Source organism: Musca domestica, unplaced genomic scaffold, assembly GCF_030504385.1.
Source record: "Musca domestica strain aabys unplaced genomic scaffold, Musca_domestica.polishedcontigs.V.1.1 5, whole genome shotgun sequence".
In the NCBI taxonomy this organism is placed as follows: Eukaryota; Metazoa; Arthropoda; class Insecta; order Diptera; family Muscidae; genus Musca; species Musca domestica.
The window spans coordinates 3,111,542-3,135,846 of NW_026712346.1; the positions used below are offsets into that span (position 1 = coordinate 3,111,542).

Sequence of the window (24,305 nt, forward strand, 5' to 3'; positions counted from 1 at the left end):
TTTTAAACTCTCAAATTAAAACTTGTGGCAGAAAATACTTATGCTTTACAAACTATGCATTAAAGACTAAAACTACGGGCCGACAACGCGGACCGGGCCAGCTAGTATATTATATATATAAAAGAAAGTTGTGTTAGTTACTACGCTTATAACTTAAGAACCGCTGGACTGATTTTAACGATTCATACAAATTCGGAATTGTCTCCTGTCCGAAAAGGATAATGTCCAAATCGCGTAAAAATGTCATATATTAACATTTTCATTTAGACTTTTGAAATGTACAATAGTAATGTTTTATTTTGCATGATTTTTTTCCATGTTAACTTACATTTTTCTAATGTACATTTGTAGTGTTTTTTATATTTTATTTTTGAATTCGAATATTAATTTTGATTTGATTTCTTGAGAACTGAAATTGATGGCGAGTTACATGTAAATGTAGTACGAATTATGTGGTGGCGAAACGAAATAGATGATATCGAAATGATTTAACGCGGTCACACCAAAGTTAAAAGATAATTAATTTTTCAAAATCGCTAAAAAATCAGGAAAAAGAGATCTCATCGCAAAAATCCTCTAATCGGGAAAAATTCGAAAAAAAAGTTTCAATGGAATCGAATTTTAAAATAATAGTACATTCTATTGACAAACTTTGTAAGGATCTTTAAAGATTTGCTGTAAAAAATCAGCGAACAAGTTGAAAATTTTGTCAATTTGTTATTCTTTTTTTGTCAATTTTTTTCAATTTGTATTATCATATTGAATACAGTGAATTTTTTGTGAACAAAATAAAGAATAATTTTTCACTATATACAATTTTTCACAAAAGAAAATGAAATAAGTGCGAAATAGGATGTCAACTGACATCAACTCCAGGGCCTACATCGTGGTTCAGCTGGAAGATGCGAACACATTTAAACAAACAGAAATGACCGAAAAAGCCTGATGGGGCTCATTTAAAAGCATGGACCTACTTCTTTCATATGACAATAATCCGTCCAATGAGAGCTTAAAATGCAAAATTCTTTGGGAGTACAATCAGTGAAATACCAAATTTAAAGGTGGATAATAGTAGAGCGAATGTGACTTTTAGTTAGAAAAGGATTTCTATCCTTGGCTTTTCTTTTTCGAGGGTCTGGACCAAATTTTCCAATCGATTTTGCTGTATCTAGGCTACTTTGTGAGTAGAGAACCATATTACAGAAAAATGTCAACATAGGTAAATATTTTGGTACAGTCCCCATATAGTCCCCAGTGCCGCCGATCTATAGTGATTTTTACCGATTGGCGGATAACAACACGGGTATTGTTGATTCGTCATTGAATTTTACTATGAACAAGAACATAGACTTCTTGGGGACTCTAAAGCGCAATCTGATTTGCTATGGTAATGGGTGTAAAAGCGTAATTAACTTTGACTATTCAAAAATTATTTTGCCCTCCTTCCATAGGTATTTATTTGTATTTACTCGGATCAATATTTATGTTAAAATTTGTTCACCTTTATGAGCAAGATTTGTGAAATGTTATGCTATACAAAATTTGCATTAAAGACTAAAACTACGGGCCGGCAACGCGGACCGGGCCAGCTAGCATATATAAAATAAAGTTGTGTTAGTTACTACGCTTATAACTTGAATCGGAATATGTGATATCGAAATAATTTAACGCAATCACACCAAAATATAAAGATAATTAATTTTTCAAAATCGCGAAGAAAGAGATCTCATTGCAAAAATTCTCAAACCGGGATAAAATCGAAAAAATTTTTCAATAGAATAGAATTTTAAAGTAATAGTACATTCTGTTGACAAACATTGCAAGGACCTTTCAACTTCTGCTGTAAAAAATCATCGAACAAGGTGAAGATTTTTTTTCTTTTTTTAATTGTTTTTCTTTTGTCAACTTTTTATAATGTACGATTAAATTTTAAATGATTTTTCAATTTGGCTTATCATATTGAATTCAATCTATTTTTTGTAAACAAAATAACTATCTTCACAATATAAAATAATGTTATGTTAGGTACTATGCTTATAACTAAAGAACGGCTTGACGGATTTTGACAATTCAGACAAATTTGGAATGGTATCCTGGCAAAAATCGCGGTAAAATGTGCCAATAATAATGTGAATGAAAAAAATCTCTTTGAAGTGAATATTATTTATTATTTTGAATTCTGAATGAATAATATTGAAAATGAAATGAGTGACCTACCTACATGCTACTTCTTTCATATGACAATAATCAGTCCAATGAGAACTCAAAAAATGCAATTTATTGGGACCGCAATCAGTGACATACCGAATATAAAGGGTGCAAAATGGTAGAGCGAATTGAACATTTAGTATAAAAAGATTTATATCCTTCCAGAAATTCTTCCTAAACTTTCAAGATATCTTAAATCGCTTTTGCAGGTCATGATATATGACCCTCGGTTAATGGATTTCGAGTATAGTTTACATTTTAACCATATTTTGCATACTCATTTCAGCAAAGGTTGGTAATTTGAGAAGAAACCATCCAGTAGGGTCCATATTGGTCTTGACCACATTCATCAATTGATTTGGCTAAAAAAAATGTATTTAGGCTACTCTGGGGTAGAGAATCATCTTACAGGTAATTGTCTTTATAAGCATTTATTTGAGTATAGTTCCAAACAATGTGTTGTTAGAAAAGAAAATTTTGTATTATATTGAATTTGTAACCCCAAGAAACGTAGATTTGGGATGTACGTCTATATGACAAACTCCGAAATGTCAAACGCTTTCAGTTGGAAATTGTGGCAGAAAAATGAACAAAATTACGAATATTAATTTCTTTGATCGTCATTGAATTATACTATGATGAAAAATATGAACTTTATGGGATCTCCACCACACAATTTAAATGACAAAAATAAATAAATTCCATTCTTACGGTAATGGGTATAGAAGAGTAATTATCTTCTGAAATCATTCTGCCCCTATTTATGAGGTGGACAAAACTACATACCACACAGCACGGTATTCTAAACGTTGTAAATACAAATCCCAAATTACAGTTCTTTACAATACCAAAAATTGAGCTTGTTTTGCACATGGGGCTATTATAAATGTTCTATATCATATAAGTTTTTAACACACAATTAAAGCCTATGGTTGAAAAATAAGATCAGCCAAAATATTTAAAACCGACGATGGGTGATTATGTATTATAACTTTTGCCATGAATATTTATTTCTATTTAGAAACTACTATGGTGTTACATAATTCAGATCTGTGTTCTACTAGGCTTTAAAAATGGAATCAGTTAAGAACGGCTGGACCGATTTGTATAAATTTTTGTACAAAGGTTCGTCATACCCCGGTTCATCATAGTTTAGCGAATTGAAAATTGCGTAACGATTCATATTCTCGGAAAATTCTTCCGAACCCTTAAAAGTACCCTTAACTAACATGCAACGTTATACGGGAACAATGCGCTATCGTCAGTAATTACACTGCGGGAAACTACACTTGGGAAATTGTCCGGTTGTTAGATAAAAATCCAAATAGGGGATTTTCGGGTCAAACGTTTATAGGGTTCATTTTATATAGCTTAACCTTACACAAGGGACCTCAAATATTTTGCTCTATACTCAAAATACAAAAATTACGATAGAGTTATAAATTTGGTACAGTCCTAGAGGTTACATGAAGTATCATTTGTACAAAATATGTAACAGGTCGGTCTACATTGTGATATAGCCCTCCTCAAATGATATAGCCCCTTTCAAATTCCTCAAATGTTGTTAATTTAAGATTTTAGGAAGAACAACACATTCTTTCAAATAATAATAAGTATTGCACCACGCTTTGGTATATCCCTTATATGAAGGTGTCCGCTGATTTTACCTATTTCCAGGGTCTAAGTCACATTTTTCAATTGATTTTACCCTTATTTGGCATCTTAGCTTCTACGGGGATAAAAGACCTGTTCGCGGAAATTTTTCAATGTCAATGTTTCGGAGAAGCGCCCATATAAAAGTACCTCTGATTTTTCCAATTTCGAGGGTTTTGATTATATTTTTGAATCTATTTGGCTTACTATCTTACATGGGGCTATTTTAAACAGTTGATGTATGCTTTTTTTAATATATATATATATATATATATATATATATATATATATATATATATATATATATATTTTATATATATACATATATATATATATATACATATATATATATACATATATATATATATATATATATATATATATATATATATATATATATATATTTAGGTTTTTTACTCTCAAATTAAAACCTCTGGCTGAAAAATAGGATCAGGATTTTTTAAAACACAATAAATCGCCCGTTACATGAACTTTGCGTGTATTTTGGCAATGCGTATTTATTTCTACTATACGGGCCATCATTTATACAAAAAATTGTGCCACTTATGTGAACCAGATCTGTGAATTATTATGCTTTGTTGTTCGTTGATAATGGAATCAGTTGAGAACGGTTGAACCGATTTGCATAATTTTTTGTACAAACGTTCGTCATACCCCGAGTTAGATTTTTAAAGAACAAAATATTGACCACGCATAATTTTACGCCCACTATTTCGATTTATCAAAAATCCTTATATTTGCCAATGAAGATATCGGTTTAAAAATTATTACACGACATACTGTAGACTTTCCCTCCAATCCTAAGTATTTATTTGGGGGCTGAGGAACTGATCACGCCTACTTTTTAATTTATATATAAAACAATTGTTGTTCGTTAATAATTGGATCGATTAGACCGGCTGAAACTATTTGGATATTTTTTAAAGTGTTCGTCCTGTCCCTATTTAGTTTTTATGCTAAGAAAAAGTGGGCACGCCCAATTTTGCGCCCATTTTTTCGATTTATCTAAAATCCTTATATTTGCCAAAATCATGAAGATATATGCTCCACAGTTAATATACGTAATCTGGCTTCTGACAGAAGTCCTATTCGCGGAAAATTTTCAATGTCAATGTTTCGAAGTAGGGCTCATATAAAAGTTCCTCCTCATTTTACCTTTTTCGAGGGTTTTGATTATGCTTTCGAATTTTGAGTAAAAAATACTTTTCAAAAAGCTCAACGTACTTTTAAATTGAAGCTATGTCTAATGGGGACCCAAAAGTAGCCAGTTATTTCCGGTATTGATTTCACAATACCGAAAACTTTAAATGTCAAGTTACAGATAATTCGGTAGAAATTGTACAAGAACATGCAAAAGGACAAATGTTTTGTGGTATTATTATACCTAAACGAAACTGATATATTCTAACTTCCTAGGAATATTGTAGTTCAAAGATTAATCTAAATATTTCGCCTTTATTGCGATTTCAACGAACGGCCGCATACACAGACAGATATAGTTTAATCGACTGGTAAAAAATAAATACCTTATAACATGATCTAAAAAAGTTGTCCGTGGGCCTCATCGTTCACCATTTGCAATTACGATAGAGGTAACTAAATTTAATATGTGTCTTTCAAAGGTTGTTATATTATTCTTAGGATGATTGATGTTGTAAAAGGTATATATTTGTCCCCATTTAGATATAGCCCTCATATAATATAATATCTTAATATTTGTCGACCAAATGTGCTCTAAATTGGCCGAGATGTGTGTGCGGCCGTTCGTGTGTGAAATATTTAGGTTAATCTCTGATCTTTTATACATTATTCCTAGGAAGTTAGAATATGTCCGTTTCGTTAATGTATAATTATACCACTATTCGTCCTTTTGCATGTTTTTGTTACAATTTCTACCGAATTATCTGTTACTTGACATTTAAAGTTTTCGGTATTGTGAAATCAATACCGGCAATAAATGTTTAAGAATTTTAAGCACTTTCAATTCCAAAATGCACTTTGAAACAATTCTACAGAAAAATCCATATCAAAATAGAAAAGTCAAATTTTTCAGTTCCGCGATTTTATGGAGGTTTGTATCAAAATTTTCTTTCATGAAAACGTTTCCACCTTAATTACAAATAAACAAAGCCGTTCTCAACTGCTACACTTTTTTTTAAATCTTTACATATTGATTTAAAGAAGTAGGTGTGTCCAGTTGCTCTGACCCCAAACAGATACCTAGGGTTGGAGGGAGGATCAAGATTACGTCGTATACTAACTGTGGAACAGATATCTTCATGATTTTTGCAATATGAGGATTTTAGGCAAATCGATCAAATAGGCGTAAAATTGGACGTGGTCACTTTTTCTTTGCATAGAAACCTAAATCGGGGTAAAACAAAAATTTTTATCCAAACCGTTCCAAGCGTTCTCAATTGATTCAATAATCAACGAACAACAATTTATATATATATATATATATATATATATATATATATATATATATATATATATATATATATATATATATATAAAAGTAGGCGTGGTCAGTTCCTCAGCGCCCAAATAAATACTTAGGGCTGGTTTTTTAAACCGATATTTTCATTATTTGGCAAAAATATGAGGATTTTAGATAAATCTAAATAGTGTGCGTAAAAGAAGGCATGATCAATATTTTTTTCTTTAAAAACCTAACTTGGGGTATGACGAACGTTTTTACAAAAAATTATGCAAATCGGTCCAGCCGTTCTCAGCTGATTCCATTACCAACGAACAACAATTGATTTTTATATATATAGATGCATAGGTTTTGAAGTTTTACAACAAGTCAAAATTTATTTTTTTAGTAATTTTATTTTGCCTGTCATTTCATTACTAACATAATGTATAAATTCTCTCTTATAGGCTAAGTTTTTATCGTTCCCAAGTGGCCAATTTCTCTTACTTTTTGTTAAATCAATGTGTGTGTAATTTTCATTTAGCTAAGACAACATTTCTGTTTAAAAAGTTTAACTAAATTGCAAAATAGGCGAAACAATGAAAGAATTATTCTTAAGAGAATTTTGAAACAACTTTCCTGTGTTGGATTTTAATAAATTTAATATTTTTTAATCAAATATGTAATCAAAATAAACTCCAAAACTATTTCATAAAAACAATTGTAGAAAATTATTGGTATATGTTTTTTTTGTTGATGTTTTACTCATGAAGAGAATAAGAGACAGCAACGTCCTCTTCGTATTTTATGTAGAGTTGTATTTTAAAGATTCACCATACTTCGAGTGTTCTTCTAACTTTATTTGTGAATATATCTTATATTTTATTTAATCTTCAATAAATTAGCAAATATAAACAATTTATGCAACTTATTTCACTTTAATTTTAGGGTATTATACCAGCAACAAAATCAACCCACAGATGCTCTACAGGCGTACATATGTGCTGTTCAATTAGATAAGAGCCACAAAGCGGCTTGGACAAATCTTGGTATTTTATATGAGAGTTGTAATCAACCAAAAGATGCATTTGCCTGTTATTTAAATGCATCTAAAACTTCTACTAGGGTAAGTAAGAAGATAACATTTCGGAGTTTTATTGGAAATTCGATTGCAAAATAAATGCATATTTTCGACGTTAATGGACAACACATTGTACAATTTTGGGATAAAAATTGTATTGTTCGACTATTTTGGTTTCAATCTTGTGGAATGACCCAAAAATTCCATTCTAGTTTCGCGGGTTTTCACAAATATAAGAATTTGGTAAAAAATGAAAAATAAACAAAACCAACTGTTTAAGTCTATTTGACACTAAACGACTACAGAGTTGAATTCTTTTAGTTTCTTTGAAGTTTAATGCATAGTTCTTAAAGCATAAAAATTCACAGATCTGGCTCACATAAGTGGTACAATTTTTAGTATAAATGATGACTCGACTAAATAGAAATAAATACGCATCGCAAAAATATCAATACAGATTCACTACCAAAAACCTAAATATAATGGCACATATATTAAAATGTATACATCAAAAATAGCCACATATAAGATGGTTCTCTACCCCCAACACATCAGGAGGTAATTTTATATGGGCGCTACGCCGAAACATTGACATTGAAAAGTTTCCGAGAATAGATCTTCTACCCCTTAGAAGCTAAGATGCCAAATAAGAGCACAATCATTTGAAAAATGTGGCCAAGAAACTGGCAATACCAGAATTCAGGGGATACCTTCACATTAGGGTTATACCAAAGCATGTTCCTATAGTTATAATTCTATAATGTCTAGTTCTAAAATCTCAAAATACCAACATTTGAGGAATTTGAAAGGGGCTATATCGCAATGTAGATCGACCTGACACATATTTTGTACATATGATTCTTCATATAACCCCTAGGACTGCATCAAATTTAAAACTGTATCGTAGCTGTTGCGTAGTATAGAGCAAAATATTTATAGAGCAATGAATTTTTTATTTTGAGTTCTCATTGGATGGATTATTTCCATATGTAGTCAATTTTTTGGAGTTTTGGACCTCAGAATCGATAGTAATTTCTAAATTGAATTCTTGGCAACGTGACTTTAATTTAACTATCATAAATAAAGTTTCATCGGTTTATTAAAGTTAGGTACCCCATAAAGTTCGTTAAAAATAGAAATCTTTGTCGATAAAATTATGTCCGTGGGCCTCTTCGTTCTCTAATTGCAATTACGATAGAGTTTACCAAATATAATATTCGTCTTTCAAACTCTGCACAGGCTTTAATTTTATTTTAAGGATCATTGATCTTGCAAAAGGTAGATATAGCCCTCATATAATATTGTCTCCTAATAACTGCCTACTAAATGTGCTCTAATTTGGCCCATTTGAGGTATTTTGAAATGAATAAATCATTTATCAAAAAATTACAGCAAAAGTCCACTTTATGATTTATTTTCTGTTCCCCAGTAGCAATATTTTCCAAATCAAAAGTAATTTTGAATTCGTATAATTTGAGTCAAATCGACCCAGCCGTTCTCAACTTATGTGTTACTACCCGCTAGCAACATGAACTAGTTCGGCATCGGAAACTCGTCGATTCTCAGAGTTGAAGTAACTAGTTCCACTTAAGACCCCTCACAGTGCAAACAACTGTAAACTTTAACATGGGGATGTCATACGAGGTAACGAATTGGCTCCCTTTGCATTACCTGTAGATGGTACTTTACTATTTCCAGGTTTACAGTCATATACCAGTGACAAAAGACTAACCCTTACCAAGTTTGGACCTCAGAATCGATAGTAATTTCTAAATTGAATTCTTGGCAACGTGACTTTAATTTAACTATCATAAATAAAGTTTCATCGGTTTATTAAAGTTAGGTACCCCATAAAGTTCGTTAAAAATAGAAATCTTTGTCGATAAAATTATGTCCGTGGGCCTCTTCGTTCTCTAATTGCAATTACGATAGAGTTTACCAAATATAATATTCGTCTTTCAAACTCTGCACAGGCTTTAATTTTATTTTAAGGATCATTGATCTTGCAAAAGGTAGATATAGCCCTCATATAATATTGTCTCCTAATAACTGCCTACTAAATGTGCTCTAATTTGGCCCATTTGAGGTATTTTGAAATGAATAAATCATTTATCAAAAAATTACAGCAAAAGTCCACTTTATGATTTATTTTCTGTTCCCCAGTAGATATATTTTCCAAATCAAAAGTAATTTTGAATTCGTATAATTTGAGTCAAATCGACCCAGCCGTTCTCAACTTATGTGTTACTACCCGCTAGCAACATGAACTAGTTCGGCATCGGAAACTCGTCGATTCTCAGAGTTGAAGTAACTAGTTCCACTTAAGACCCCTCACAGAGCAAACAACTGTAATCTTTAACATGGGGATGTCATACGAGGTAACGAATTGGCTCCCTTTGCATTACCTGTAGATGGTACTTTACTATTTCCAGGTTTACAGTCATATACCAGTGACAAAAGACTAACCCTTACCAAGTTCCAAGTACACAGCCACAGACTAGTGTCAGCAGACTACCTTTTAACTAGTTCTATGTATACAGTTATGTACTAGTGTCATTTGACTATCCCTTATCTAGTATAAGCAGACCAATTTTAAACTGGTTTCCCATGAACTAGTTCAGTACCAATTATTGTTAGTGAAATTCTAATTTTTAGTTTTAAGTCATTTTTTTATTGCAAACAAATGAATACAAATATACCTCACTCTATAAAACTTGAACAAAAATAAATTAAATTTAATATTTTTAAAAGCACTTGTTTTCCTTTTCGCAGTTGTGTTTCAGGGGTGTCCGAATATTCTGTAGCTGGTATTGAATCTGCAAAAAATAATGTTTAATGTATGAAAATGTAGAATATAAAAATAATGTTTATATACACCTTACCTAAAATAACGCTGTATATATTACTTAGGGACTTCAAACTTTTTTCCATGGTTTCCCTCAATATTATACTCGTAGTAATATTTGAACCGATAACATTTTTAAACATTTCGATATTTCCTCTCCTTTTATAATTGATGCTATAATCTTTACCTAAAAATTAACAAAAATTGTATATAATCTATGTTTGTTCAGCAATACATTTAAAAAATACTTACATATATGTTTTGATTCTCAATATTTTTTATAAGTGATGGGGAACCTATTCGATAATGGTATCTCATCACTTTGAGATCGTAGCACCATCACCTTCAACTCAGCTAAAGCATCAGCTAAAATTTTGATTTGACCTATAGTGAAAACAAACAAATTAATAATTTGTAACAATTCTGAGAAGAATGCTATAATTTTACCTTGAATTACTTTTATTATTATTTTATTACGTTTATTACTTTTACTACTCATTCTTAACTTTTTATTTGTCATTTCTAACTAACTATTCAAAGTGGTTCTTGTTCGTAGAGATCTCATTCAAATGTTCGTTTGGTTTTTTCGTGGTGGTTTTTATTTATGCACAACTGTCGCTTCTTTGCATTACTTGGGGACCAAAAGGTGTCAATTGGCTACCTTTGCATTACTTGGGGACACATTCATAAAAATCTAGCTCGGGGTAGGACGAACATTAATATAAAAAATATCCAAATCGTTCCAACCGTTCTCAACAGATTCAATTACCAACGAACCACAATTGGTTTATACATTTAGATTAAAAAGTAGGCGTGGTCAGTTCCTCAGCCCCCAAATACAAACTTGTAGTTGGAGGGAAAGTCAATAGTATCTCGTTTAATAATTTTCAAACCGATATCTTTATTATTTTGGCAAATATAAGGATTTACATAAATGGAAATAGTGGGCGGAATTTATACCTTATGTTAGTAATGAAATGACAGAAAAAATAAAATGACTAAAAAATAAATTTTGACTTGCTGTAAAACTTCAAAACTTATGCATCTATATATATAAAAATCAATTGTTGTTCGTTGGTCGGCGTGGTCAGTTCCTCAAACCGATATCTGCATTATTTTGGCAAATATAAGGATTTTAGATAAATCGAAATAGTGGGCGTGGTCAATATTCTTTTCTTTAAAAACCAGACTCGGTGTATGACGAACGTTTGTACAAAAAAAATTCAATTTGGTTCAGTCGTTCTCAACTGATTCCATTGCCAACGAACAACAATTTATTTTTATATATATTGACCACGCCCACTATTTCGATATATATATGTATATATATATATATATATATATATATAGTTTTTACCAGTTTAATCGACTGGTAAAAACTAAATACCTTATAACATGATCTTCTAAAAGTTACGAATTCTAAAATTACTTTTGATTTGGAAAATATTGTAAGACCTTTATAATACTGATAATTGAGAATTGATAATTTAATTAAATACGATGATATAACGAATATAAAGAGGTATTGGGGAATACAAAATAAATCATAAAGTTGATTTTTCTTGTAATTTTCTGACAAATGATTTATAACCTGAAAAATGATTATGTGCCCTTCAAAATACCTAAAATTTATAGCACATTTGGTCGACGATTATTGGGAGATAATATTATTTGAGGGATATATTTTAATGAGCACAAATATATTCCTTTCGTAACATTAATAATCCTAAGAATAATATGTGCTAAGTCTGAAAGGCGAATATTAAATTTGGTGACCTCTATCGTGATTGCAAATGGTGAATGAAGAGGCTCACGGACATAATTTAATCAACAAAGATTTCAACATTTTAAATTTAGGAATTACTTCGATTTTGAAGTCCAAAACTGCAAGAAATTTACTAGATATGGAATAATCTATCTATCCAACGCAAAATTCATTGGGACTGCAATCAGTGAAACACCGAATATGAAGAGCACTGTTATATGCGGACTATACAAAATAGTGGAGCAAATTGAAAATTTAGAAAGAATAGGATTCATATCCTCGGAAAATTCTTCCGAAACCTTAAGAGTAACCTTAACTCACATGTAACTTTATACGGTGACTATGCGCTATCGTCAGTAATTATACTTTGAAAATTGTTTGGTTGATAGAAAAAATCCCAAAAAGGGGTTTCGGGTCAAAAGTTTTTAGGGTCCATTTTATATAGCTTAACCAAACACAAAGGGCCTCAAATATTTTGCTCTGTACTTCGCAAAAGTTACGATAGATTTTTAAATTTGATACAGTTCTAGGGGTTTCATGAAGAATCAGTTGTACAAAATATGTATCAGGTCGGTCTAAATTGTTGTAGTCCCTCAAATGATGTAGCCCCTTTCAATTTCCTCAAATGTTGGTAATTTGAGATTTTAGGAAGAACAACACAATTTGGTATAACCCTTATATGAAGGTATCCGCTGATTTCGGCTATTTCCAGCGTCTTGGTCCCATTTTTCAATTGATTTTACCCTTATTTGACATCTTAGCTTGTAAGGGGGTAGAAGACCTCTTCGCGGAAATTTTTTGATTATATTTTCGAATCGATTTGGCTTAAAATATGTGTTTAGGCTAATTTTGGGGTAGATGGGCTATTAAAAAACAGTTAATGTATACCTTTTAATACATGTGATCTATTATTTTGTTTTTAAACTCTCTAATTAAAACCTGTGGTGAAAATACTTATACTTTTAAAAATATGCATTAAAGACTAAAATTACGGGCCTGCAACGCGGACCGGGCCAGCTAGTAACCTATATAAATTATGAGTTGAGTAAATAGAATTTTGAGGAAATGAAATTGTAAAGAAACGTTTTTATGTTTTCTAGCCTAATGATGTGAAGAAGAAACTACTTAGGCACGATAGGGGTCCTAATAAAAATTGTTTTTACCCTTATAGGACATTGACAGGTGAGGGTATTGATGCGCTTCCCCACGCATAATCTTGTGGGAATTAAATTGGAAAAAAGACTTGTGTATAAACGTGTTTGATTAGTTCTTTTTTTACGCTTCTAAATGATTAGCATTGGGGCATTTTTTTGTGTTAGTCATTATGGTCTATTTAGAATCAATAGATACTATATTTTTTAAACTATATAGGGAGTCTATAATATTTACTCGTATTGGATACAGATTTGTGTGGAATAGGACCGATCCTCCCCGCCCGACTGACTGCTAGCAAAGAAATCAAAGGCTCCCGCAGTCTTTCCTCCTCATGAACTCTACGGTGGACAGAAAATCAGCATAGCAAAACATACACCATATCTTTCGGGACACTACATATTTTCAATTCTACTGGTGATCGAGATGTTTTCTCCATAGTTATAGCTAAATTAAGCGGCATTCCCAAATTCTTCATAATATCGCGCAGGATATCACATTGCCCTAATATATAACACATTACCTAAAAACTGTTACAATTTCTTTGTCATTTTCAGAATGACGTTGTATATAGTCAACAAACTGACGTTATTTATTTACTCAAGCTATTGCTACTCATCTAGATTTAATGGATCTACGGACACTAATTTAATTGGATATCCTCCTACATACAGGATTGCACACAAAAAGCTCTTTTTAACTATATCTCTTTAAAGAACACCATTTTTCATCTGGTGTAACTTGAGTCCATTAATATTTGTTCTTAACCTGAATGGTCTTCATACGTAATTGCTTTTTCCAAAGTTCAGATGAACGTTCATGGTGTGAAGCTCAAGCTTCCTACAAAATCACTTAACGATTTAATATGCGATTTACAATCCCTCGTAAACTAATGTAGCCTAAGTGGTATGTCCCTTCGTCTTAAAAATACAAAAAATGTCGGCCTTTCGAATCTAACTATTACTATCTTACTACTTTAATGGCTTTAAACAAAATTGATAATGTTAAATCTTTCGGTGATTCTTGCATTAATGAAGCAAAATCTTTACTAGGCTTTATCAAGCGATGATCCAAAGAGTTTAATGATCCTTTAGGTTGGTAAAGCTACGCAACTACACGTGGGTCGGCTGCTGCTTCACTCGGATATGAAGATGTTGGTTATAGGGAAAATATAGAAGCGAGAAAGAGAAGATATGGTTTATAGATAGAAGTATAGTTAGCAGATTACTCTAGGTAAGATATAGAAGCGAGAAAGGGAAGATAGGGTTTATACAGGGAAATATAGTTATTGTAGTCTACCTAGCCAGGCAATTCTTCTATCAAACGTGTAAATTATGTTGAGATATACGTTCATAATTAGCATCGTTAATATTATAGAACATTAATTTTTAAAACAATTGAAATAAATAGTAGAATAAGAAGGAGGGTATATATTAATTTCTCCTAAATGTTCTCTTAAATATTGGTAATTGGAGAAGAAAATTACAAGCGGAATATTTGGAAAAATAGTAACAGCTTATGCCAAGTAAGAAAAGAATTTGCTTTCGCTCCTCTTTATTTCCTGCTGATCGTATGTTTTGCTGTACTAGGATTAATATGCTATGTTAAAAGCGAACCACTGTTAAGACCAGTACATGTCTGTTAACTAGCTTTTTGGTGGGCAACAGTTTTAAAAGCACGATATGACTAAATTCAAATCTGTTTCTTATTTTCTCGCTTTATTTTTCCTTTAAGACTTTAAATACTTTCAGTCTTTATTCATTGTTTTGTTTTTTAATTTGTGTCGTATTTCTTTTTCCAAATACCAACATAATCGTCAATAAAACTTCAATATAAGTTTTTAAGTATATGTGTGTGAACATCAAGAAAATAATTCTTAGAACCAACAGATAAATTTACCTTTGGAGGAACAGTGTAACATAGCACTCTTATAGGTAGTTACAATTAATTGATTACATGATACCAGGGTTTAAAAGTCAGCACCTATTGAAACTAGCTTTCGGCTTTCAGTGCAACTGCTATTAAATATTGACAGCCACGGCTAAAATAGCACATGATCAGTTATTTAGCTCAGCGCATTGATACTTATCTCGCTTTTGATAAGCAAGCTATTTTTGTTTAGCCCTAACCGACAATAAATCTAAAAATTCAGCACACGAAATAAGGAATAGCTTTAATTTCATCTGCTGCTATTTTTGTTTTAGCCGAATAAGCAGCCGAAAACATATTTTTACGATTGCTTGTTGTCAACGTACACATTAATAAAACACGTACATATGTTTTAGAGCTCGTCAGCTAATCTAAGTTTATTTTTGAATTGTAACTTACTAATATTTTTTTCTAAATATATTGAATAATATCTCACAAAACTAAAATAAATTAATAGGATTCAATAACATTTGTACATTGTCTACATATGAAAATTAAAATTGGATAAAAATGCGGTTTTTATCGCATTTCATACGACGTCAAATATTTTATAAGCAACACTGAATTCACAAATAATTATTTGTTTTTGTTGGCTAAAAACCGAGCTAAGCCGCAGCAGTCATGTTGCTTTTTTGGTGCTGAGTTATTTTGATGCTAAGGCTAAGTTCATTTTAGCTTCAGTTGCTCACTGCTATTTTGCCTTTGCTGACGATTTCAAGTAGCATCTCTCGGCTAAATCTTTTTGTAATGTGTTGCTATTTATTGGCATAGCTCATTGATGTGCTACATTTTTTGAAGATTTTTTAGCAGGCAACGCTGAAAATTTTTGGTGCTATTGCTAATTTGGCGTTAGCATTTCAAGCCCTGCATGATACAGTACAATTTTATGACAAGACTAAAGGTTCACGTTGGTCCTGTTTTGAATGTAGAGATTTTCAAGTTGTATATCACTACTTTTTTAAGAAAACTAAAACTGAGATGGATATGTTAAAGGAATGCATTAATATATCTTAAAAAACAACGGATTTAAATTTACTGATGACTCTCCTAAGAGAAAAAAAAATCAGCTGTTGTTAAAAATCTGGCTCGGTTAGAGTCTTGTTTAAAAATCTCATCGATCGGTATATAAATAGAACCACCTCGAGCTTATTCATCAGCCACGTCATTCCCCGCTATGCTTTGTCCTTGAACTATTTAATCGGGATAGAGGAAATCCTGGAGACTCCATCTTCACACTGTTGACAGCGCCCTCTATATCGGGTACGGCATTTAATGTAAAACTGGAGTTTTCCAAATTTTTCTAAATGTAGCCCACAACTTCGTGTAGAGCTGTCTCTACTGACCGACTTTTGACATGAGCGTGCTTTTTAGTTTGTATTTAAATTTGAACGAATTTCCATTTCCAGTAACTTTTCTAAGGTCTTCATTAGAAAGAAAGAGAGGCTAATCGGTCTATAGTCTTTGAATAATGTGTGACTAGTTTTCTCGGCTTTAGAGACATAGATTACTGGTACTTCTTTTCACATTCTGGGTACGAAGCACAACCTAAGACAAGACTTATTGTGTTCGGTGATATTTATTATAATGAATAAATTAAAAATGTACACTAAATAGAAAACAGTTTCAAAATAACATGTATATAATACAGTGTGTGCTTATAAAAAAAAGTCAACACTTTTCCTTGTTTTATTAGTTAACACAGATTTAATTTATAACATAAAAAGTTTAAGCGACCTTTAGCAAGAGGCTTGGTCATCATATCAGCAAGTTGATTTTCTGTCGATATTTGCAATACATTGACTTCACCTCAGCAATGTTTTCCCTAATGAAAAAGTGTTTGATGGAAATATGCTTAGTCCTTTGATGAAATTCTGGATTTTGTGCCAGACGCAGTGCTGCAGTATTGTCAATATATAAGGAAGGTACTTGGTTTATATTTGCTATTTCTTTATATAGACGAGATATCCAAATCACCTCCTTACTGCCTCCACTAGCAGCAATAATTTCCGATTATGTGGTTGATACTATTTTCTGTCGTTGACTTGACCATGAGACAACAGATCCGGCGTAAGTAGTTACAATACCGGATGTAGATCTGGTTTCAATACATCCTCCAAAATCCGAATCGCTATAAGACTCGAGTATCTTTTGCCCCTTTCTTTCACATTTGAGGTCTTTTGTTAAATTTCCAGATATAATATTAAAACACTCTCTTCACTTTCAAAACATCTTCATGTGTAGGATTTTCCAAATGCCTAGATAAGTAGCAAACGATGTAAGCAAGATCAGACCTTCCCCCAAGCATTAGAGACATCAATACTCCAACGGCTTGCATATACGGAAATTCAGTTTTTGCTTTTCCTTCTTTATTGGATGCTCTACTTTTTTCATGGGCGTTAACACGGACTTGCAGTTCATAAAGTTAAAGCATTTTAAAATTCGCTTGGCGCATGATTTTTGTTAACCTTGATGTAGTCCTGTGGCCGCTACTAATCCATCATCAACATACAATGCTATAATTAACTTATTTTCGTTCCTTTCTCTATAAACATGAATCAGCCGTACTTGCCTTGAAACCTAATTTTTCGAATTAACTTCCAATTCTCTTGTTCCAACATCTTGGAGCTTGCTTTAGTCCATATAAGCTTCTCTTCAATTGACACACTTTTCTGGTACTATCGCTAAATCCTTCTGGCAGTTTCATATAAATAACTTCTTCTAATTCTCCATATAGAAATGCTGTAGAAACATCGAACTGCAACATATGTAAATTTTCTGTAGCAGCAACACTTATTAGTGATCTTATTTTCGACATTCTACCGACTGGGCTGAACGTTTGATAATAGTCTAAACATTTTTCTTGTTGAAACCCTTTAATCAGCAATCTAGCTTAATACTTCTCTACGCTTCCATCTGCGTTCTGTTTTACACGAAATACCCACTTTGCCGACAAAGTACCTTTGTATCATCTGGTAATTCTGTCAAGATGCAAGTATTGTTTTCTTGCAAAGATATAATCTCATTTTTCATTGCTGAAATCCATTCATTACTCTCATTGCAATTTATTGCTTCCTGGTATGTTTGCGGCGTTTCTATTTCCTGTGCTATTAAGACATAGTCATTATATTTGGAACTTGAGAGAAGTGTCCGATTTCTAAGCTGTTTGATATTGGTTCTTCCTCTATATCGGAATCTCTACATCTCTTTAAATGACACTCATCATTATCAAATCCTTGAAAGTCTTCCGCTGAACTTAGATCATTTCCGATTTCTATTGCTTCAAAATCAGTGGCTTGTTCAGACGATGTATCTGGAATTTCATTACGATATCGGCTTGTCAGTGGAACTTTAAGGTATGTGTCATCAGAATTCTGAGGCTTCTTGTCATGGCTTCCAATTGTAGTTTCTGAATCCTCTTTCTTCAAATTTTACGTAGATGCATTTTCTCTGCTTCCGGATATTTTTCTACTTGATTTCCCATATACACAAGGTTCACAAATGTCATTTTCCAAATTGACTTCTATATTGAAGTCATATTTTAATTTATCTTGAACATGGCGTTTGTTTTGGTGTCCCCATCTTTCGTGATAAAGTTGAAGCATAGACTTATCTGCAATAGTTAAGAACACATTCTGAACATTGTTAGGATTCATTGTTTGTATTGAAGCTTTGAAAAGATTTCCTTTTATTGATCTGCTTCCATATAAACCAGTTTGTCCATTATCGACCAACTAACACTTTGTAGAAGTTGAATTGAAATTACTATTGGGATTTCTTCCTGTGTTGCCAAAACTTTAATGACTTCTTTTCCAGCAGTTTGTATTTCTTGTGGTTCATTAAATTCCAAAAATTCTGAAAAAAAGTTTGAACTCATGTGTGACATGCTTGGAGGCTCCACTGTCAATTCACCAATCACTTTCATATGGCAGAACTTGTTCATTTGTGTTTGCACTAAGAGCAGTATTAACATTAATCGACGCGGAATTCTTCTCAGATTTTCCATCTGCAATCCATTTTTGACAGTTCTTTAGCTAGTGTCCCGTCTTCTTACAATAAAAACATGAGTCCTCTTTCCTGGAAAATTTCTTTCCTTCATTTTCTTTGTAACTTCTTCTGGCCTTCACAAATAATGCTTCTTAATTATTCTTGGTCAACTAATAATATAATAACATGTATATAATACAGTGTTTGCTTATAAAACATACTCAACAAGACTTTTCTGCAGGGTGAGATAAAAAAATTGCAACAAAGTCAAACGCCATCATTTTTACTTTTTGGTTAATTTCATTGAATGAAAGCAAAACATTTCGGAAATAGCATCAAATTTTAGAATAAGTTTAGATTTGTTCGAATTGGTCACCTCTGGCACAAATTTTCAAACGGCCAATGAAAACGCCACACATTGCCCAAATGTTGCTCTGCGATATTTTGTCCCATTCCCGGCGAAACGCTTGCTTGAGGTGATCGACACTTTGATACTTTTTTGTGCCAACCTTGCTTTCCAAAATACTCCAGACACAATGTCCAACGGATTGGTATCCGGAGATTTTGGTGGCCATTGTGCGCTCGAAATGAAGCGAGGAAATTAATTTTGTAACTATTATTGAGAGGAGCGTACTGAGTGCGATGGTGCTGAGTCCTGTTGGAATGTCCAAGGTCTACGGCCAAAATGTTTGCGTGCCTAAGGCTTTAATACGCCCTCCAGAATATTTTCGCGATAATATTCGGCATTTATTCTGATGCCACGGTCAATTAATACGAGCGGAGAGCGACCATCGTCTGTTATGGCTGCCCACACTATCGCCATGGCCGGCGCTTGAGTTCTGGTGACCAACCGAAGGTACACATTTTCAGCTGACCTCTTTGGCAAGTTAACACGATCATTTTGTTTGTTTACAAACTGCTGGAATGTTTTCTCATCGGAGAAAACCAAATTCGGCAGTTCACCACTTTCAGCCAAGCGAAGCAACACTTTAGCTCTATTTTCTTTCTGTTGAGGTGTAAGTTCTTGCACTTTTTTGGAATTTCAATGGCTTTACCCCGAGCTCATTCTTCAATATTTGCCGAATGGAATATTGCGATATGTTCAGCTCACGACCCATTTTATAAAGAATCACACTATCGCGCTCGAATTCCATCACGAAGATTTCTCATTTACTTAACTGTCTAGCATTGTTTGGTGTAGAACATGTGCGAAGATTGTACGGTTGGGTTTAGAAGCAAATCAAAATGATTTTAAACTCCCCTGCGTTACTTTGCACCTAATAATATTGTCCTTTAGCCTTACATCCTTTGCCTTTTTCCATCAAGCTTTGCTATCTCTTATTGCATTATTGATAATAATCTATTTTCTTTGAATGCATAGTTTTTGATATATTTCTTCAACTTATTGTAAGCTTCTCTATCAACAGATGCATAAGTCACTCTGTATTTGTTTAGCTTCAGCATTGATTTGACTCTTTCTTTTAATCATTCAATGTCATACCAATAGTAGGTAGTCTATAGATTTTCCAGAATAATATATTTAATTTGTTAAATGCATTATCAATTGTCATTATTTCCTTATAAATTCACTCCAATTTTTTCAAATTCTTTTTTTTTTTTCAAATTCCTATCTTGCGCATCTTATCATCCCTCCGCAGAACCAGTAGATATATAGAATTGTGACCATTTTTGGACAGCGAATTACAAATATTTAAAGAATTAACACAATAGTTATTGAACGAATTCAAAAATATATATAACTAGCTGAACCCGGTGCGCTTCGCTACCCCTTTTGATTTTATATGCATTAAAAATTTTATTTACGAATATATGTTGGATAAAAAAAAACAAATTTATAAATTAAAAACAAAAATTAATTGCACTACTTTAGTGCGTTAATAAATAAAAAAAAAAAACATTAGAAAAGCAGTAACATGACATGCATACACGAAGGGTTTGTCCTTCGGATTTATTTATTTCATAGCAAATACCAAGCGTGCAGGAAATTGCAATTTTTTGAAGTTGAGTGGCATTTCTATTGCAAATAGTGAATTCGAGGTAGCAACATACTTCCCCATAATAAGCGTATTTCAAATTAACTGTTGTGTTGTTTTTAGTGTTAGCCTAAGGCGTTGTGTGTCAATGGTTCTTATTAAAAATCATATCCCAATCTGATCCGATTTAAATATAATTTTAAAAAAATTACTTTTACACCAAATTCCGCCACACGTTTTATATTTCATTGAAATTGGTGCGTCAAATATGTAAAATCGGCCGAGAATATATATGGGAGCTATATCCAAATCTTAACTTATTTCCAATTAATTTGTCACATTTATTATTGTAACCAAATTCCGCCACACATTCTGAATTTCAATGGAATCGGTCATATATATCGTGTTTGGTACATAACATGTATGAAGTCGGCCGAAATATATATGTTAGCTATACCCAAACCTCAACCGATTTCAATATAATTTGGCAATTTTTTTCTGGTGCCAGATTTCGTCTCTCTCGCTTTGGGTGCATCAAATATGTGAAATCGGCCTAGAATATGTAGGGGAGCTATAATCAAATCTGAGCGAATTGGAATATAATTCGTGAAATTTATTTTTGTACCAAATTTAGTCACTCATGGCGAATTTCATTGGAATCGGAAATACGTATCGTATTTTGTGCATCAAATATGTGAAATCGGCGGAAAATATATATGGGAGCTATATCCAAATCTGAACCGATTTTAATATAATTTGACTAATTTATCCTGCAATCAAAATCCCGTCACACATTCCCAATTTCATTGCAATCCTACATACATATCGTGTTTGGTGCATCATTGATAATCGGTTGATATATGGGAGCTATATCCAAATCTGAACAGATTTCAATATAATTTGACAAATGTACATTCGTTTTAATTTCCGCTACATATTCCAAATTTCATTGAAATTAGAGATACATATCGTGTTTGGTGCACCAAATACATGAAATCGGCCGAAAATGTATATGGGAGCTATATCCAAATCTGAACCGATTTCAATATAATTTGGGAAATCAATTTTTTAGATAAAATCCATCACATGCTTCAAATTTCATTGAAATTGGGGATACATAGCGGAAGTGATTGGTGGATTGACAATGGAGCCATCATGTGTGACATGATTTTAAACTTTTTTCAGAATTTTCGGAGTTGAATGAACCACAAGAAATACCAGTTGCTGGGAAAGAAGTGATTAAAGCAAATTGAAAAGGTAATATTGAAAAAATTTCGAAGATCAACAGAGAGAAATTAAGATTAACACTTTAGGATGTGTGATATGTACCCGGTATCTCAAGAAATTTGTTTTCAGTTTTGGCAAAACAGGATAGAAATCCCCATAGTAATTTCAATTCAACTTCTACAATGCGTTGGTTGGTCGTTAATGGACAAACTGTTTTATATGGAAACAGATTGATAAAAGGAACTCTTTTCAAAGCTTCAATACAAACAATGAAACCTAACAATGTTCATAATTTGTTCATAATTATTGCAGATAAGTCTATGCTTCAACTTTATCACTAGAGATGGGAACACAAAGACAAACGCCATGTTCAAGAGAAATTAAAACATGACTTCAATATTAAAGTCAATTTGCACAATGACATTTGTGAACCTTGTGTTTATGGGAAATCAAGTAGAAAAATATAATAAAATTTTGTTGTTACAAAATTATCAGGCTTAATCCCTTTATTGCTGTTTTTATAAAAACAATGTTTGTTTATTAATGGAGAACGATGGTAATGTTTACCAAGGGGTAAGGCAGGGAATATCTAGGTTTCGGAAAGAGCTACCAATCCCCATAAGTTCCCTTGTTTTTTGTCTGGGATATTCTCCTAAGAAGTTATTTTAAAAATAACTTCTATGCAACAACAAAATACTATGGTATCCCAAACAAACAAGCCAACACTGTTCTGTAATAAAATAATATAAAGTATAATAAATCACAGATCTGATATATGTAAGCGGCATAATTTTCATTATAAATAGGGACTCCGTAATAATTTCTAAATAAAAATATATATTCATGGCAAAAATTATAATAGATGTTCAGATATTTTGAATAGTCTGATTTTTTTAGCCATAGGTTTTAATTTGAGTGATATAATATAGAACACCTATAATAGCCCCGTGTAAAAACTCAGCTCAATTTTTGGTTTTGTAAAGATCTTAGTAACATTTTCCATTGCAGTTGCAATTTTAAATTTGCATTTCCAACGTTTAGAACACCGTGCTGCGTGGTATTTAGTTTTGTTCCCCTCATAATTTAGGGCAGAATGATTTCAGAATAGTCAAAGATAATTACTCTTAGAATACCGTGCTGCGTGGTATTTAATTGATGGCAAAATGATTTCAGAATGGTCAAAAATAATAACTCTTTTACACCCATTACCGTAAGATGGTAATTAATTTTTTGTTGTCATTTAAATTGTGCGTTGGAGATCTCAAAAGGTCATATTTTTCATCATAGCATAATTCAATGACGATTAAACAAGTGTTCGGTCCCGTGCTACTTTCTAATATTCTCATTTTTTTTCATGTTTCTGCCGCAATTTCTGACTGAATGTTTCCCAATTTGACTTTTCGGTGTTTATTTTATATAGACGTAAATACCAAACCTACGTTCCTAACCAATATTTTCTAGGGGGTTGCAAATTCAATAGAATACAATTTTTTCAGACCACACATTGGTTGGGAATGTGGACTTGGGGATACTCTAATGTGGAGACTATACTTAAATAAATGCATACGTGCACAATTATCTTTAACATGGTTATGTACCATGGTTATGTAGCCCGAATACTTTTTTTAGCCAAATCAATTGTTGAAGACCACGATGGGCCACACTCCGGAAATTGAAAATTTTATGAGAAGAGGTTTTTTACCAAAGATGCCAAATAAGGCAAAAGTGGCCATAACCCCGAAAATAGCATAAATCATATGATGGTTATATTAAAAAGTGATAATTTGTGGAAGAATGGTTTCTTCCGAAATTACCAAAATATGGTTAAAATGTAATACATACTTGAAATCGGGTTGTACCCTTATACGGTGGTTATGACCCATATCATGACTTGCGAAAGCGTTTTAAGGTATCTTAAAAGTTTAGGAAGAATTTCTGGAATGATATAAGTCCTTTTCTTACTAAATGTCCAATTCGCTCTACTATTTATGCACCCTTTACATTCGGCATTTCACTGATACCATAAC

At 32.4% G+C, this 24,305-nt stretch overlaps 1 protein-coding gene and 1 long non-coding RNA gene across 6 annotated transcripts in view; one reads left to right on the top strand and one right to left on the bottom strand.

The window, feature by feature from the left end:
• The window catches only part of LOC101888100 (lysine-specific demethylase 6A), a 333,176-nt gene that overhangs the window by 170,580 nt on the left and 138,291 nt on the right, over positions 1-24,305 (top strand). For all 5 annotated transcript variants that reach the window (XM_059128234.1, XM_059128235.1, XM_059128238.1 and 2 more), the window contains one exon: positions 7,250-7,427. In XM_059128234.1, the coding sequence (XP_058984217.1) occupies positions 7,250-7,427 (178 nt within the window). The remainder of the gene's footprint in view (positions 1-7,249; positions 7,428-24,305) is intronic.
• Positions 10,116-11,291, bottom strand: LOC101891562 (uncharacterized). Its single transcript, XR_225432.4, has 3 exons — positions 10,480-11,291; positions 10,265-10,414; positions 10,116-10,198 (listed from the first exon to the last, which is right to left on the bottom strand). It is a non-coding gene; the product is annotated as an uncharacterized LOC101891562 (long non-coding RNA).